This window comes from Erinaceus europaeus, chromosome 11 (genome assembly GCF_950295315.1).
Source record: "Erinaceus europaeus chromosome 11, mEriEur2.1, whole genome shotgun sequence".
Classification (NCBI taxonomy): domain Eukaryota; kingdom Metazoa; phylum Chordata; class Mammalia; order Eulipotyphla; family Erinaceidae; genus Erinaceus; species Erinaceus europaeus.
Genome location: NC_080172.1, coordinates 37,413,035 through 37,431,642, shown reverse-complemented (window position 1 = coordinate 37,431,642; position 18,608 = coordinate 37,413,035). Strand labels below are relative to the sequence as shown.

Sequence of the window (18,608 nt, the reverse complement as noted above, 5' to 3'; positions counted from 1 at the left end):
AAGAAAAGAGAAGAAAAGAGAAGAAAAGAGAAGAAAAGAAAAGAAAAGAAAAGAAAAGAAAAGAAAAGAAAAGAAAAGAAAAGAAAAGAGAAAGGCGTGGGTGAAAGACTAGAGCATCCACTCTGGCACATGTGATGCTCAAGATCAAACCAGGAGCCCCACACATACACATCCTATGCTCTACTCACTGAACCACCTCCCCAGTCACTAAATTTTTATTAATTGATTTATAAGACTAGAACTTCACACCTACCACCAAAGTTCTTCTGTCATCTCACCATCAAAATGACTTTTCCAGGCAAAAAGATAGATGGCTGAGCAGACAGTGAGTGCCTTACCACAAGGTTCTAGGTTCAATCTCCAATACCACACGGACAGCACCAAGGAAACTCCTTGAAAAGTGGAGCTTTGGTGTCTCTCCTCTCTTCTGTCTTTCATACAGAAAAAAAAGTTGAACAGATTGGTAGCTCAGCATTATTGTGCAAGCATGAGGTCCTAGGTTAATTTCCTTGCACCCTACAAAAAGAATCCTTCTATTATTCTTCCCAGCCCTCCATCTGCTTTCTCTCAGGTAATCACCCTATTCTGCAATTAGCATAAGGCTCAGATTTGTTACTTTTTGCCAGTTCACTAGAGTTCCTTATTTATATTCCACATTTAAGTACAACTATCCAATAACTGTCTTTCACTCCTTCATTCATTTTACTTGGCACAATCATTCCAAGTTCCATTCATTTGATCACAAAAGGCACAACTTCAACTTTTATAGTGATATTTCAAATATTCCAAAATATACATAACTTTAAGAAATATTTACTTATGTATTTTAATGAGAGAGAAAGAGACACTAGAATACTGCTCTGTTCTGGTTTATGATGGTGTGAGGAATTGAATCTGGGACCTCAGAGCTTCAGGCATGAAAGTCTTTTGCATAACCATTACACTGTCTCCCCAGCCCAACTTCCTTATCTATTCATCCATCAATAGATATTTAAGTTGAACAATGCTGCTATGAACATAGCCTTTCAAATTAGTGTTTTCACACTTTTTAAATTTTATTTTTATTTTACTTTATTGGAGAGTTAATGGGTACATGGGTACAATTTCCCATCTCCTGTGATAGTTTTCATATCTTTTTAATAATGCCCAAGAGTGGTATTGCTGAATAGTATGGTATTTCCATATTTTCCACATAAGTTGTTCCAACAGTGTGTTAGGTTCATTTCCTCCCATTCTTACCAACATCCATTGCCAATCTTTTTAATGTGTTTTTTTTTAATTTACTTATTTTCCCTTTTGTTGCCCTTGTTTTTCATTGTTGTTGTAGTTATTATTATTGTTGTTGTTACTGATGTCGTCATTGTTAGATAGGAAAGAAATGGAGAGAGGAGGGGAAGACAGAGAGGGGGAAAGAAAGATAGACACCTGCCGACCTGCTTCACTGCCCATGAAACGACAACCCTGCAGGTGGGGAGTGGGGATCGAACTGGGATCCTTACGCCGGTCCTTGCACTTTGTGCCACGTGCACTTAACCCACTGTGCTACCACCTGACTCCCAATGTAACTGTTTCTATAGGCATTTCTCACGATGTGAGGTAGTATCCTATTATGATTTTGATTTGAACTTCCCTAACAGTAAGTGATGTTTGGCATTTTATCTGTGGGCTACCAGCACATCTTCTTTGGAGAAGGGTCTAGTCTGTTCTTCTACTTATTTAAAAAAAAAAAACAACTGAGTTGCTTGCTTTGCTATTGTTGATTTGTGTGAATTTTTTAATATATTTTGCATATTAAACACTCACTGCTTATTTGTATAGATATCTTCTCTCAACTACTAGGCTGTCTTATCTATGTTTTTTTCTATGTACATTATCATCTGGAGTCCAATATTCAATTTAACTTGTTCTTTCAAAGAACCAGATTTTGGCTTTATTGATGTTTTGCATCACTTTTATGGCTTCCAGTTAATTTATTTCTACTCTTTTATTATTTTCTTTCATCAGTAGACTTTTGGTTCTGCTTGTTTCTTCCTTTATATTAAACGTTAGTTTGAGAATTTCTTGGATATAGTCCGTACAGTTAAGAACTTCCCTCTTAATAAAGTTTTTGTTGCATTCCATAGAATCTGACAGTTCTCTTCATTTTTGCTGTTCTCCAGGTAATTTATATCTGCTTTGACTTCAGGTAATTTATATCTGCTTTGACTTCTCGAATTTAAATTGAGCCTGTAGGATAACTGCTGAATAGGCTGACAAAAGCCTAACAGATGTCAATTTTAAGTGACTCCTCCTCTCCTCCCACCAAACCTTCAACATGTTTGCTTGTTGTTGCTGTCTTTTTGTTTGTTTGTTGTTTGGTTTTGTTTTTAATCACTGTTACCAATGAATTTTGGTAATTTAACAATTATGTGTCCTAGTGTAGGTTATTTTGCATTCTGAAATTTGGGTGTTCTCTCAGTTTCATATACATCTATGATTACTTCTTCCCTTTGGTTTGGGAAATTCTCAACTGTTACATCTTTGAATGTAATCTCTACTTCCTTCTCTTCTCTGTTGATATAATGCCCATTATCCATATATCTTTCTTCTCTAGTGGAGTCTATTACTTTGCATAGTTTCATTTCTCTTAAATCTTGTTTCCTTTCACTCTTCTATTTAAGTCATTACTGTCATTTTACTTCTATTTGTGAAATTCTTTCCTCTGAAAGATTGAACCTACTTACTATGCTTTCTCTGTTGGGTTTTACCTGGCTCAATGTGCTCTTCCTATCTAGTATTTCTGTTTGGAATTTTTAAATATCTTTAATTTTTTCAATCAAGAACTCCTTGTGCTCTTTTCTATTATCTTGGATCTGTTTTTCAGTATTTAACTGAGATTCTCTAATTTCATTAAGTTTAATTTGTGATGACCCTATTAAATTCTTTTTTATATTCTTCAATTCTATCTTAATTTTGGCTCTCTGGAGATTTATAATTTTCTTTAAGAAATTATATTTTATTTTTGCAACAACTACCTACTGAGTTTCTCTGCTTCCTCACCTGGAATAGCTTCATGCGTTTTCCTACAGGTGGGTAGAAGTTCTCATTTGTTTATGACCTTGGTGGAATAATGAAGTAATGAAAAAGAAAACAATCATTCATCAGAGTGTTGCTAATGGGGAAGAGGGGACTCACAGCAGAGATAAAGTTAAACACTGCCCCTCTGCATGTATGTGCAAAGAGCCTGCATTCCTTGATTCCATTTTTTACCATGGCTAGTTCTCTTGACTTATTCAACTTTGATAAGTCTTTTTCTCACTGACATATTTCTCCTTTTCTACTACATCATCCTCATGAAGATACAATCATGCTTTAGTAAACTTATTTTTATAAATCCCTCTTTGACCTACCCTCCTCCCCATACACATACTACATACAATCCTATTTCTGTCCTATACATGACAGACATCTTGATTTAGTAGTTGTCATCTGGTGTCTCTATTTTCTCACTTCTAATTAAGTCACTAATTCACCTGAATTTTAATCAATTTCCTGATGCTCAATTGTCAAAGTCACCAATGACTACCATAAGGCCAAAGTTTACTGCTCTAATCTCATTACACTCTTATTAGACAATGCTGATCATTCTCTCCCACTAGAAATAGACATCCTCTTATGTTACAACTATTATGGTTCCTCTTCCTCTATTTTCTTTAATGGCTGTGTCTCTTCACTATTCTAGAACATGTCTCCGGACTTGTTTTGGACTGTTTTATCACTTAGACTCTTAAGAATCATCTATCTGATACTAAACCTCAAATTTGAATTTTTCTTTCAGTCTAAGCCTAATACAAGTACAATTTCACTGCTCCAGGCCACTTTTTCATTCAATTAGTGAAAAAGAGAGGAGGGAGAGACACTACAGCATTATGGTTTCCTCTAGTATTATTGCATTTCCAATGTGGTGCTGGAGCTCAAAAAACTCAGCAATTAAAAAATATATTTAAAAACTGGCAAAAGAATCTTCACAGAATCTTCACAGAAGATATTCAAGATGTCCAACAAACATGAAAAAAAATGCTCAAAGTAACTATCAGAGAATGTGAAACCAAGGCAAAGGGATACCACCTCACATCTGTGAGAATATCATACATTAAAAAGACAGAAACAACAATTGGTGAGGATGTGGAGGTGCAAATATAAGTCAGTCTTGCCACTGTGGAAAATAATCTGGAGATTTCTTAAAAATATATAAAAGATGGATCTACAAGATGATTCCACAATTCCTCTCCTAGAACACAGAAACAACCAAAGAAATCTGTTCACACACAGTGCTATTTGTAACAGCCAAAAATTTTAAACAATCCAAATGTTTGACTAAGTTTAGTTTGTGATGACCCTATTAAATTCTTTTTTACATTCTTCAATTCTATCTTTATTTTGGCTCCTGTAGATTTATCATTTTCACAGATGGTGGTTAAGAAAACTGGGGCACATACACACAAGCGAATATTATTCAGCTGAAAAAAAAAAAGATGAACTCTACTCTTGCTACAGTTTGGATGGAACTTGAAGAAATATATTAAGCTAGGAAGAAGAATGAATACTGAATGATCTTACTCACAGGTGGAAATTAAGACGTAAGAAAGGAAAACTATAAGGCGAAGTCTTATGGCCTATTGCAGCAAATCCAAGGACTCTAAAGGAGGGTCATAGGAGGGAGGTTAAAAGTAGGCTAAAGATTCAGTGTCTAATGGTGGAAGAAGACAATTTGGTAAAGAAATGATGTGCTGACACAACATGGGGATATTAAGAAACTGTACACAAATTACATCAGTGTTCTAAATCATCATTTTTCAATAGAGTGATGTTGGGAATACTCTACCACTCATGTGAGCAAAAGGAATTATGAGACATAAACATAATTAGCATACTGATAATGTCAAACGCATACAACAGACTAATGTAAACTCACAAGGGATTGTGTGTATGTGAGACTACTTAAGCAAGCCTCTCGAAGTCTGCCCTTTTTCCTGCACCTTCTTCAACTATTGCTTTTCCTGTCTGATCTTCTCCCAGGACTCACATGAGGCTGTTTTGCTCAGGACCTGAACAGTAGTGAACTAAGTTTAAAGACAAATGGCTCCTGCCATATGTCTAGCTAGCCTTTCCATCTTGGTCATTGTGTACCTAATAAATTTGCCATTTGATAAACCCCAAACAAAGCTTAGCAGAAGTTTTTATTTTTAACAAATAAGAGTTACTTGGTAAATAAGTAAACTAAAACCCACTATTAAAATATGTATACTACATTCAAGGGACAAAAGTCAAGCTTATTTAGTTTTGCTTGGAGCTATAAAATGGGACATGGTGGACTGAAAAGAAATTAAATGAAAATTCTAACACTAAAAAATAAGATAAACTAAGAATGTATTAGATAACAGCAAAAGATTAGACATTAGTGATGAAGCTTTGAAAACAGATGAGACCAAACAATTCAGCATGAATCCTAGAGGGACAGAAAGGAGGAGGAGAGGAAGAGGAAAAGGAGGAGGAGGAGGAGTAGGGTAGTAATGAGAAAAGTAACATACAGAATAGTAGGGTATTACAAGGTTGAGAGATAGTTCATCAGGCAGGTTTATGGCTTAACAAGTATGAAGTCCTGGGTTTGAGTATCAATACTACATAAGGTTATCATGATACCGTCTCTAAGAAAAGAATTACAGACAATGAACAGTACTCTGGTATCTCTCCTCCTTTCCTTTCCCTCCCTGTCTGACTGTATCTTAAAATTTTAAAGAATTGAAATTAAAAACAAAACAATAACCTGGCTCATGAGTGTACGTATGAGGACCCAGCACACTCTTCACTTAAAGAAAAAAAATTTTTTACACACAAAGAAATTGTAACATATTTACTAGAAAACCAAAATTACAAAAGAGAATATGAACTAAAGAAAAATACTTGAAAAAATAATAGCTAAAATATCTCCAAGAATAAGAATTCATATATTCATTAAATCCAAAAAATCTGACACCAAAACATAGCATACAAAAGAAATTCAAAGACAAAGGCAAAAATCCTAAAAGTAGTCAAATGAAAATGATAGCTACATCAAAAGAAAAAAGAGACAAAGAACTGATACTTAAAGAGCAACAGGATGTATTGAAATAAAGTAACCAACAACCTACAATATGCTGAAGCAAAAGTCCTCAATAACCTAGAATTCTATACTTTAAATAGTCATGTTAAATAAAGACATCCAGGCAAATAGATAATGTATATAATCTCTTCTAGGACAGAAAATGGGGGTCAATTCATTTTATAAAGCCAGTGTAACAATGATTTCCAATCTTAACAAAAATCAACAAAGGCCATCTCTCCCATGGGTATTGACATAAAATATAAATATTAACAAATAGAACTAAACAATTTATAAAAGGAGAATACATTAAAAACAAACTAAGTTCATCCCAGGAATCAGGTTAGGGTTAACATTTAAAATAAAATATAACTCAACATATTGATAAATGAAAGTACAAAATTCATATAATGAGTAATGCAGAAAAACCACTAAATTCAGAGAGACTAAAACTCAGATTTCTTAGTAACTTAGGTATGGCATGTAAGTCCTTTAATATAATAGAGATTTTAATGAAATCAAAGCTTCAGCAAACAGTGAAATATGAAAAAAATCTTCTCTTTTGTGATCAGGTACAGACAGTGACAGCAGCTCTGGGAGGGTAGCAATGGTCTGTTTCTTGATCTAGATAATGACTTCATGCATGTTTACAGCAAATGTATTAGATTATTTGTATCTTAGGTACAATTTGGAATACATGTTAAAGAAAAAAAATTCTTGAAGATAAAAAGGCTGACTTAGACTATCATTCAAACTTGGCATCTCTGTAGGTCCCAATTTTTCCTGGATATAATTAAACTAATGAATATTAATAGGTCTTTAAGACACTGTACATTCTGGCAGCAAGCATTATAAACCTTAAAAATGCATAAATTCTATCATCCAGTAACTCTACTGTATGAATCTGTCTATGATCTAGCATAAAGAATATGCAAAAATAAAGGAAAAAATCTGAAATGTGTTAAGATGTTCATTGCACACAATATAATAAAATAGAAAAATAATTAAGCAACTAGGAAATAGTTAAGACTAGTTATCCTTCTTCTTTCTTTTTTAAAATTGCCGTCAGGGTTATTCTGGGACTCAGTGCCTGTACAACAAATTCATTGCTTCCTACAGCCAATTTTTCCTTTTTCTTCTTTCTTTTTTTAAATTTATTTATTTATTTTTTTTGCCTCCAGGGTTATCACTGAGGCTTAGTGCCAACAGTAGGAATCCACTGCTCCTGGAGGCTATTTTTCCTATTTTTGTTGCCCTTGTCGTGGTTGTTATTGTTCTTATAGTTGTTGTTGTTGTTGGATAGGTCAGAGAGAAATCGAGAGAGGACGGGAAGACAGTGGGGGAGAGAAAGATAGACCCGATTCACTGCAGACCCGATTCACTGCTTGCGAAGCAACCTCCTTGCAAGTGGGGAGCTGGGGGCTCGAACAGGGATCCTTAGGCTGGTCCTTACACTTTGCGCCATGTGCGCTTAACCTGCTATGCTACCGCCCAGCCCCTTCTTCTTTCTTTTTTTCATTATTTTACTTAACAGGACAGAGAGAAATCAAGAAGGTGGGAGAGGTAGAGATAAAGAAAAAGAGAGAGAACTACAGCACTGCTTTGCCATGCATGAAACTTCTTTCCCTCTGCAGGTAAGGACTAAAAGCTGAAACCAGGCCCTTGACGTGGTACTTAATCAGGTGCACCACTGCCCAGCCCCTAGAACAACAATTATTTCACACACACTTCCAAGCATGAAATAAGGGGAAAGAGGAGAGTGGGAAAACAAAAACCACACTGTTTATGGGCGAGATATGTACTACTTCATCTTCTGAAATATTTATTTTTAATGTTTATGTATTCCCTTTTGTTTCCCTTGTTGTTTTATTGTTGTAGTTATTATTGTTATTGATGTCATCATTGTTGTATAGGACAGAGAGAAATGGAAAGAGGAGGGGAAGACAGAGAGGGGAGAGAAAGATAGACACCTGCAGACCTGCTTCACCACTTGTGATGTGACTCCCCTGCTGGGAGTCGCATTAGAAAGGGGGAGGAGAAAGAGAGAATGAGAATTTCGATCTGGCACATGTGATGCCAGTGATTGAATAAGGGACCTACGTGGTATCTACCAAGATCTTCAATTACAGATACTGTGCTAACAATAGAAATAGTTAGCATTATTAGCTCATAGGGTGAAATGTAACTGTCATGTTGGTGTTTATAACCTTGAGTAGACTAATACAATCCTACTTTTTACTACTTGACAGCACCAACTATCTTCTCTAGATTCCCCCCTCCTTTCAACTTCTAGACTTTGCCTGCTACCAGACCTCCCCTTCAGGCAATTAAGTTTACTACTGAGTTGCCTGAAAAGTCATGCAGCATTTTTGCATAGATAAAATATGTCTTTTTTTCTCCCCCTCTCTGTTTTCCCCTCATCTCTCCATTTCTCTCTGTCCTATCCAATAACGACACCAATAACCACAACAACGTTAAACAACAAGGGCAACAAAAGGGAAAATAAATAAATAAATATTTTTAAAAATTTTTTAAAAGATCTTACTGAGTACAAGAAAATTTTTGAATATCATACATCTGGCAAGAAATTACTACCCAAAGTATATTTTAAAAAACTCATCAAAAAAGTAATACCATCAGAAAATGAGCAAAAAAGAGGACTAGATAATTCTCTGAAGATGACATAGAGATAACTAAGATGCAGTAATGTTCATCACTTTTTACCAGGGAAATAAAAATTGAAGCAATGAGATTATCACCTCACATCTGTGATAATGGATGTTATCCAAATAATAAAAAACACCAAGTGTTTACAAGGATGTGAAGAGAAAGGAACCTTTATATACACTGGGCCAACAACTATAACAACATGAAGATTTGTTAAGGGGCTGGGTGGTAACGCACCTGGTTGAGTGCATGTTACAAAGCGCAAATACCCAGGTTCAAGCCCCCATCCCCTCCTGCGGGGGGAAAGCTACATGAGTAGTGAAGCAAGGCTGCTAGTGTGTGTGTCTCTCTCTCTTTCTCCCTCTCTATCACCCCGTTCCCTCTCAATTTCTGGCTGTCTCTATCCAATACACAAATAAAGATTACATATATATATATATATATACACACCTATATATATATATGTATATATATTTTTTTCCTTAAAAACAGAGATTAATTCTGCAACAAAAAGCCAAATACTACATCCAAAAGCAGGGAGAAGTTATGAAAAGAATATTCACCAAAGAAGAGATCCAAAAGGCCAACAGACATATGAAAAAAAATGCTCCAATTCACTGATAGTTAGAGAAATGCAAATAAAGACAACCATGAGATACCACTTCACTCCTGTGAGAATATCATACATCAGAAAGGTTAGCAGCAACAAATGTTGGAGAGGTTGTGGAGACAAAGGACCCCTTCTGCACTGCTGGTAAGAATGTCAATTGTTCCAACCCCTGTTGGAGATCAGCCTGAAGAACTCTCAGAAAGCTAGAAATGGACCTACCTATGAAACCGGCAATTCCTCTCCTGGGGAATATACTCCAGAATATCAAACACATTCATCCCCAAAAATCTATGTATATCTATGTTCACAACAGTACAATTTGTAATAGTTCAAACCCGGAAGCAACCTAGGTGTCCAACAACTGATAAGAAAGTTGTGGTGTATATATAAAATGGAATACCACTCAGCTATTAAAAATGATGAATTCACCTTCTTAACCTTATCTTGGATGGAGCTTGAAGGAATCATGTTAAATGAAATAAGCTAGAATAAGGATGAATGAGATTATTTTACTCATGGAAAAATTAATCCCCCAATAAAGAAAAAAAAATCTATATGCTCTAGTTATCTCACTTCTAGGGACTTAGCAGAAAAAAAAAATGCAAAACCACCAATACAAAAAGATACAGGCAGTCCTATGTTTATTGCAGCACTATTTACAATAGTCAAAAACTAGAAACAACTTAAGTACCCATTAATTGATGAATGAATAAAGAAGATGAGGTATATACTAGATATAGATTATAGATATAGATATAGATATAGATATATAGATAGAAGAAGACTACTTAGTTAGAAAGCTAGATAACACACTGCCATTTGCAGTGACATCTGAGGACCTGAAGGCATTACACTATGTGAAATAAGGTAGACAGACAAACATGTATCATCTGTTTCACTCCGATGTGGTACATGAAGAAAATAAACAGATGAAACAAAAAGATAATAAACTATGGACTAGAAAACCAATGAGTGGTAGGTGGAAAGAAAAGGTAGGTGGAAAGAAAAGGGGATAGGGTAAGGGGTGCAAACCGAAACAAAAAGGAAGAAGCACATACTGACTTTCAATGCCATACAGCTGGAACCTATGTTGTGCTGGGATATCTCAATTAAAAAAAAAAGTTTTCAGAAGTAAACAAACTGTCTAAGATTTTGTGAGAGCTATGGTGGTTATTGTTGGGAGGTAGGGGCACAGAACTTTGGTGGTAGGTGCAGTGTGGAACTAACTATACCCTGTAATCTTACAATCTTGCGAAGCACTATTAATCACAAATAGCAAACAGCTTGACATAATAGTTTTGAAAGAATGCAAAGATATTTAAGGCAAGGCAATCCATGGGATATATAAAAAATAATACCCATAAAGGTATATACACTTTCAAGTTGTAGGGGCCAGAGAATAGCTCAGCAGGCAAGGTACCTGCTTGCCATGAGAGAGGCCCAGGTTGAAGTCCCAGCCCACCTAGGAACACTAGTGCACCTGAGGTGTTGGTGTTGTGGTCTCTCTGTCTTTTGTCTATAGGTGAAAAAGCACGTGTGCCTGGCTTGTCAAAAAACAGACAAACACGTAGCATGACAGAGGAAGTAATCAACTTGTTAGGGGAAGCTGTTTAGGGAAAGTTTTAGCAGTGATAATATTAAACAAATACTTGAAGAATCAAGTAAGAGAAAGATACTCTTCATTTTACTTTAAGTATGAAATACATAGTATTAAGTTTGAAAGTGCTATTGTAATTTGCTACCAAGAGATAAGCTAGACTGAAAATGAAATCAAAACAAAGGGAATGACAGAGTAGAAAAAAATCAGAGAAAACTGAGCCAAATCCTTGATGATTTCCTGTAAGCCACTGGATGAAGGAAGCTTTAGTTGAAATTTAACAAGATGTAATCATTCCTTTTACTGTAAGTCAGTGTGAATCTGGTTTTCTGTCATTTTCAATGTAAGAAAACAGATGAATCTCAGTGAATTCTTTCAAAAAGCTATTTGCCCATATCAGTGGATATAGGCACTACTGGCATTTTTGAAGGAATAATTCTTTGTTTTATGGACAAATAGTATGGAAAGCTACCACCAACTATCAGGAGTACCTCACAATCATGTGTTAACCAAAAATATGCCCATCTATTTTCAATTGCTTCTCATTCCCCAAGGGGAAACAAAAATCTTTTTCATAATAGTTGTTAAATATACCTGACTTATTATAGTGCTCCACAACTGTGGTTTATCTTTGCATTCTTTTTTTTTTAAATTATAAAATATGCTTAAATTATATTTTAATGGAATGAGCCACTCAAATACTCAAACTGTACACAATAATACATTTTAAGTAATGCATTTATGACTATTTAAATATTTTGGCCAAAATCCTATATATAGTTTACATAAACTCTCATAATAAGTAAGCTATATGAAAAATTTTATTTTCCTTCTCCAGTACTGTCAAAATATTTCAATTACTTCCCTGTCAGTTATTCACTCAACTTCTTCCTAAGCTTAAATGCCAGATATGTACTGATTCTTCATGCACTGCAACTAGGCCATGGAGTTGCCAGAATGGACATCTGACTTCTGTAAAAAGTTTACTTTATTTCAATGGAGAGGTGGGAGGACAAATTGAAAAGCTTCTGCACAGCAAAAGAAATCACTCAAATAGACTCTTTGGAGAGTGGGAGATTTTGTTATGCTGTACATTAGACATATATAGAGCTCATAAAGCTCAGGAACAAAAAATAAATAAATAAATAACACTCAAAAGTAGGGAGAGGATATGGACATAATATTCACCAAAGAAAAGATCCAAAGGGGCAACAGACATGAAAAAAAATACTCAAAGTCACAGATCATCAGAGGATGCAAATAAAAACAACTATGAAATACCACTTCACTCCTGTGAGAATGTCATACATCAGAAAGGATAGTAACAAATGTTGGAGAGGTTGCAGGGGTAAAGGAACCCTTTTACACTGCTGGTGAGAATGGAAATTGGTCCAGCCCTATGGAGAGCAGCCTGGGGAACTCTCAGACGGCTAGAAATGGACCTGCCCTATGGCCTGGGAATTCCTTTCCTGAGGAAACAAACACATCCATCTATCCAAAGAGATCTATGCACACCTATATTCATAGCAGCACAATTTGTACTAGCTCAAACTTGAAAGCAACCTAGGTATCCAACAACAGATGAGTGGCTAATTAAAAATGAAGTCACCTTCTTCATCTCATCTTGGATGGAGTTGAAGCATGTCAAATGAGATAAGACAGAGAAAAATGAATATGGATGATCTTACTCATGGGTGGAATTTAAGAAACAAGAAGTGAAAGGGGAAACACAAAGTAGAACTTGGACTAGTTTTGTATATTGCTCCAAAGCAAAGGACTCTGGAAAATGAGGACATGGTGTAGGGTGGGGGAAGGGAAGACTTTCAGTTCCTGGTACACGATTATGAAAAAAGACCTAGGTTGGGGGTGAAGAGTGTTTTGCAGATACTTATCATGGCAAAATGAGAAATTGTACCCATGTGCCAACAACTGTATTTTAATAAAAATAAAACAACAACAACAACAACAAAAACAACATCAAGGTTTCAAAACTGAGTGGCTGAGAGGAAGTTATGAAAGACAACTCAGGAGAAAGAGGAATATACTTACACACACGTACTTGTGAACACACTAGATGAGCATAGGTAGATGAGAATCATCTATAATAAAATAGAAACACAGTAATCAGAGGAAACAGGAAGTGGATACACAACTGAGAAACACCCACATAAAAATGGTGATTTAAATCAGTAAGAGAAGGATATGATTACCAAGAGGACAAAAGTAAAAAGCAGAGAAACCCTTAAAGGCATTGTTACCTTTCCAAGATCCACTCCATCACCTCATTTTAGATGAGACTCATCCACCATCAAGTCACTTAAATAAGGCCATCCCCTCTTCCTTTTTTGTCATCCCCCCAACACTCCCCACATAGAGGGTGAGAGATAAAGAGAAGAGAGACACCTGAACACCACTTATTATTCATGAAGCCTTCAATGTGGGACTCAGGGCTCAAACCTAGGTAAGCTATCCTCAGATCCCCCAAGTCTACTCTTATTAATAAAATTCTGACAGAGTTGGCAGTATGAGCTTCCTTCCACATCTAATCTATTAAATCAAAGTTAAGCTTAGGAGCTTGGGGAAAAAAGTGGAGCAGAAGTGAAATTTTTTTCTCTTGCTTTGAAACTAAATGAACACTGCTGAGAGTCATCTATTTACTAGGAGGAAAGTCAGTCTGAGTATGATGCCCAAACTGGGGGACAAAGTTGAGAAGAAAAATAGTGTTATCCCTAATGATATATGCCTCTGAACACACACCTCTCTCTCTCTTTCCCCCTCCTAGATGATTTATTTACTTATTTTTATAAAAGAAAAGCCAGAGCATGGCTCAATTCTGGCATATGCAGTACTAGGGGCTGAGCCTTGGGCTTCAGGATTTCAAGTTTGATGCTTAAAGGCTAAGCTATCGCTTTGGTTGAACAAACTAATCAATTCCCATTATACAATTCCAGCTAAATGGACTAGTACCTTCTTTTATTATTATTATTATTATTATAAATATATTTTACATTCTAACATATCAAGAGAAACAGAATTAAGACAATATGGGAAAAGTAAAAATGTTTTCAGGGGCTGGGTGATGGAGCACCTGGCTGAGCACACATGCTACAATGTGCAAGGACTTGGGTTCAAGCCCCCAATCCCCACCTGCAGGAAGCTTTACAAGTGGTGAAGCAATGCAGGTGTCTCTCTGTCTCTCCTCTCAATTTCTGGCTGCCTCTATCCAATAAATAAATAGAGATAATAAAATTTTTTTTAAAAAATGTTTTCAAAGAAGTTGGAGAGTTTGATAATATAAGAATCAGGTCATTTTATTCCTACAGAATAGAGTATATTTTGAAAATGGTTTAAGGAAGTCAAGGGAGAGTGAGGAAAGACCATTATATTTGGCGATTAAAAGGTAACAAGTTAGGGAGTCGGAAGGTAGCACAGTGGGTTAAGCACACGTGGCACTAAGCGCAAGGATCCTGGTTCAAGCCCCCAACTCCCTACCTGCAGGGGAGTCACTTCACAAGCGGTGAAGCAGGTCTACAGATGTCTGTCTTTCTCTCCCCATCTCTGTCTTCCCTTCCTCTCTCCATTTCTCTCTGTTCTATCCAACAACAATAGCAACATCAATAATAACTATAACAATAAAACAAGGGCAATAAAAGGAAATAAAGAGAAAAAAATTTTTAAAGGTAACAAGTTACTTTTAAAAATATAAATTTCGGTGCTGAAATGGCAAAGGAAGAATACAAAGGAAAGGAGAATTTTTACTTAATAACTTCACAATATAATAAAACACCTGGACAGACACTTAACATGTACTAAGTCCTCCAGTTAAGAGTGTATAATAAAAATAGTCCACTTCTTAGATACAGAATGAAATCTAAGTAAATTTTCTTATAGCCACACAGCCATTAAATATGGTTAATAAGCTTCAAATGCAGGCCTATATGGCTGAAAAAACAATGTTCTTCCTACTAGGCTCTTGGTTTAAAGAATAAAAATGTCGTAAACTGGGAGATAGCGTACCTGGTAAAGCACACACCTTACGATGAGCAAAAAGGCCCAGGTTCAAGCACCTGTCACCATGCTGGAGTACCATGTAAAGGCTAAATTTTACAAGCTAAGCAACTTTAAGTACTAATGTCTCTTCTACTCATCGCTCTTTCTCTCACCCTCTATGTAAAACAAACAAACAAAAGCAGGAGGAGGAAGAGGAAGAAGAATCTAAAGGGAGTGGTGGACTCAATGTTAGAGGTGAAAAGCCCCAGTGAAAACCTTGGCACCAAAAATGGAGGAAGAGTAGTTTAGCAGGTTCAAGAGTGTTTTCCTTGAAACTGCACAAAACACAACACTGTATTTGGTAGTCCTGAAAAGACAGTAATATGTATATGAGTTAAAAAATGAGACTGAAAGAGTCATTATAATAGATTTAGTGACCAAAAGATGTACAGCGATGATCATGGACATGTCTGGAAGAGGGTGGTTACTCTTCTCTTGGTGGGGGGGGAGGGGAGGTAAGAAGAATATTTCTTCCTTTGGATGAGTAAATAAGAAAATTATATTGAAATGGGAATAAGTGAAGTAGAGGGAGAGTACCTCAACAGTTGAGATGTGTCTCAGGATGGGGAGAGAGCAAGTTATTTATTATGAGAACTTCTAGCAAGTGAGATCAATAGGGACACAATCAACATTTAAAGACCCAGTAGAAAGCTGAGCACTAACTGCTAAGAAAACGGGCAACATCTGTATTTATCTGTCTCTTGTCTCAGACGGTGCTAGTGATGAGGCTTATTAATGACTAACTAGAAAGGTAGATCTATAGAATGTGAAGCATTCTAAGGCATCAATGAGAGCTTCATACAAACTGATGAACATAGGATCCTGGTTATGAAACTAGCAGTAGGCTAATAGGTTGGATGAACATAGAGACAAAAAGAGGTTCATTAAAAAGGAAAAAAAAAAAAAAAAGGAGTAAGAGAGAGGACCCAAATACATCCCATAAGGGTGGAAAAGAGATTTTAAAGACTGGTGGTCAGAAATGTTTTCTGGCACCATACTTCAAACTGCTCTTCCAAACTTTAGCAGTGGGTGTAAATGCACCACTATACTACTAAAATTGTCTAACAAGCCAACATTAAGTCAGCACAAAAATTTAAATTAAAAACAAAACCAAATTATTTTGCCAGAAAAGCAGCGAACAAGGCCCTCCCTCAACCTCCCACTATTCCTCTTCAGTAATAAACACAGAATTGAGAGACAAGCAGCTTAAAAACAGGTGGTCCTTGGTCACAGAAAAGAGGAGACCAGCAATAAATGAACTAAGACACACAAGATCAAACATAAAAGTACTTTCCTTTCTTTAAACAATTCTATCTCTAAAATTAAAAAAAAATCAATCCAAAGGTCAAAAGTCTAATGCAAAAGGAAAAACTGAGTTATGTGCCATAAAACAGAATGTAAAGTAAACAAATCAGGCCAACTACAACCTACAGGTTAGACATTTTTAGTATACAACTCCAATAAGGCAAGAATAGTTTGAGCTTTAATAACTTGGGAGAGCACCTAACACAACCTCAACAAAGTGACACTGCTCACTTTACTCATTAATAGTAAAGGACTTCCCATTTACAACCTTAAAGAACAAGTGCAACCATGGCATCCTGCCACTATACCCTTTGCACTTTGCACTAACAAAACACTGGCAACATAAAACACTATTTAGGACAGTTTCTTATACCACTAGTTCTGACTCCTTTTGCCCCAGTAATAAAAGAAGATGCTACAGAAAACATTAAATACTACAAAGACTGGTAAGTAGTCACATCAAGAAATCTGAGAAGTCTGAGTTTTAAAATATTTTCACTATTTTAGTTCTAAATAAAACAAAGGGCTTATACAATGGGGGGGGGGGGTCCTATAGCTCCAGTAGGCCATTTAAACTAACAGTGGATGAAAGAAATCACATCCTTTCTTTCTCCCTTTTTTTTAAAGAACCCTTCTGCTTTTTTTTGTCACTTGAACTGGAAAATCTATGCCCCCCCCAAAAAAGAAAAAAGTTCAGAGACCAAATATTGGCCCAAGTCAGAAAGATATTCAGTGAACAATCGTTTGCACTAGTCCCCAATCCTCTTCTTCGTTTGAGTTCTATGGGCCAGAGTCAAATTCCCAAGCCCATCGCATCCTGGAGGACCTGACCCACGCATCAAGGTGCATAAAAATCTCAGAACTCTGGGCATTGTCTTTCCTTTGTATCTCTACATGGCAGGCAATCGAGTAATCTTTTCAGCTTCAAATTATTAAACAAGAGATACGAAACGAGCAAGATGGGGCGGCGACTCAAACCGGGGGCGGCCGACCAACCCACCCACCTACCGCGGCCGGAGACCGCGCGCAGGGTGAGAGGCTCCAGCAAAGGTTGGAGGGCGGCGGCGGTCGCGGCCCCACCACCTGGACTTGCACGACCGGGGTGGGGGGGAGGGTAGCTGGAAGACTGAAAGGGGGAGCCCGGGGCTGGGAGGGTTGGGACACAGAAGAGGGAACTGCAGAGTTGGGCCGAGCACCACCGGGGTGTGGAACGGCGCAGAACGCAGCCCGGGAAGTTCCACCTGGGAGGTGCTTGCAGCCTGGCTCACTCACCTGCCAGACGCCCGCCCCGCGGCCAGAAGCTCGGGGGCCGCCCTGGCGCTTCCTCTCCCGCCGGACACTGTCCCAGCCGCCGCCGGAGCTCGTGGCCCCCAAAGAGAGAGGTACCGCAGCGCACACAGCGGCGACCGGTCCCGAGCCCAGGAAGGAACACATAGGGAGTTCCGGGGCCCGAGAAGGCAGCTCCTTCCTCACCGGTAGCCAACTACTCTTCCCGGGAACAGCATCGCGCCAGCCTCGACCTGCTGTTCCCGGGCCCTCACCCGCAGCTCCCCCCAGCAGTGGCCGGGCTTCCGGCGGCCACACTCCGCCCCCTCGCTACTCGGCCTCCGCCATCTTGCTGGAGGCGGGAAGAATATAATGCGCGTGCGTGCGCAAAGAATGCCGGCGTCCTCCGGTGCTGCGAAGAGAGGTCTACGTTGCGCGTGCGCGTTGACTGCTGCGGGCTGCCTGCTGGTCCCGCTTTGCGTTGCATAGTTGGGGAGCTGAAATAACCTGAATGGGTAGATCTACATGCCTTTCCATGACTGCTGCAGTCCAATTAATAGATATTTCTGCTCAGTTATTCCAAATAACTCTGCATGTACCGCTATCTTCTCACCAGGAACCAGCTAGACACAAATGATAAATTAATGAACCGGTTTGAGCTCTAAACAAGTTAAAAACCTAGGGAATAAAAAAAAAATGGAGATGAACTCGTAATTAAGTAAATTCTTGTTCTGCCCCCACGTTTTTCCTTTTTTTTTTTTTTCTTTTTACCAGAGCACAACTCAGCTATGGTTCTAGGGACCACTGTTTCCTCAGTCTTGAACCACCAATAGTGCTCTCTCCCTGGTTTTGATTCAGAACCTCATACCACTTTCCTCCAGGAAATTCTTGTTTGTCCAACCTTTGATTCGTTCTACTTTGCATTACTTCTACAGTTTAATTTTGTATGTTAAGTCAAAATCACTATTTGAGTTACATTACAAGCTGTATGT

At 37.5% G+C, this 18,608-nt stretch overlaps 1 protein-coding gene across 11 annotated transcripts in view; it reads right to left on the bottom strand.

Annotated features, from left to right (window-relative positions):
• Positions 1 to 17,992, bottom strand: part of APC (APC regulator of WNT signaling pathway) — a 125,647-nt gene extending 107,655 nt beyond the window's left edge. For 5 of the 11 annotated variants that reach the window (XM_060201272.1, XM_016193856.2, XM_060201282.1 and 2 more), the window contains exons 1-2: positions 17,623 to 17,761; positions 13,045 to 13,094 (exon numbers count right to left, since the gene is read on the bottom strand). Coding sequence is in view for 4 of the 11 variants with exons in the window: in XM_060201271.1 (XP_060057254.1) it covers positions 17,623 to 17,784 (162 nt within the window). In the remaining 7 variants the exon portion in view is untranslated. Of the gene's footprint in view, positions 1 to 13,044; positions 13,095 to 17,622 lie in introns of all 11 variants that reach the window. The other 6 variants (XM_060201271.1, XM_060201277.1, XM_060201283.1 and 3 more) reach the window with 4 other exon arrangements.
• Between the last annotated feature and the right edge of the window lie 616 nt (positions 17,993 to 18,608).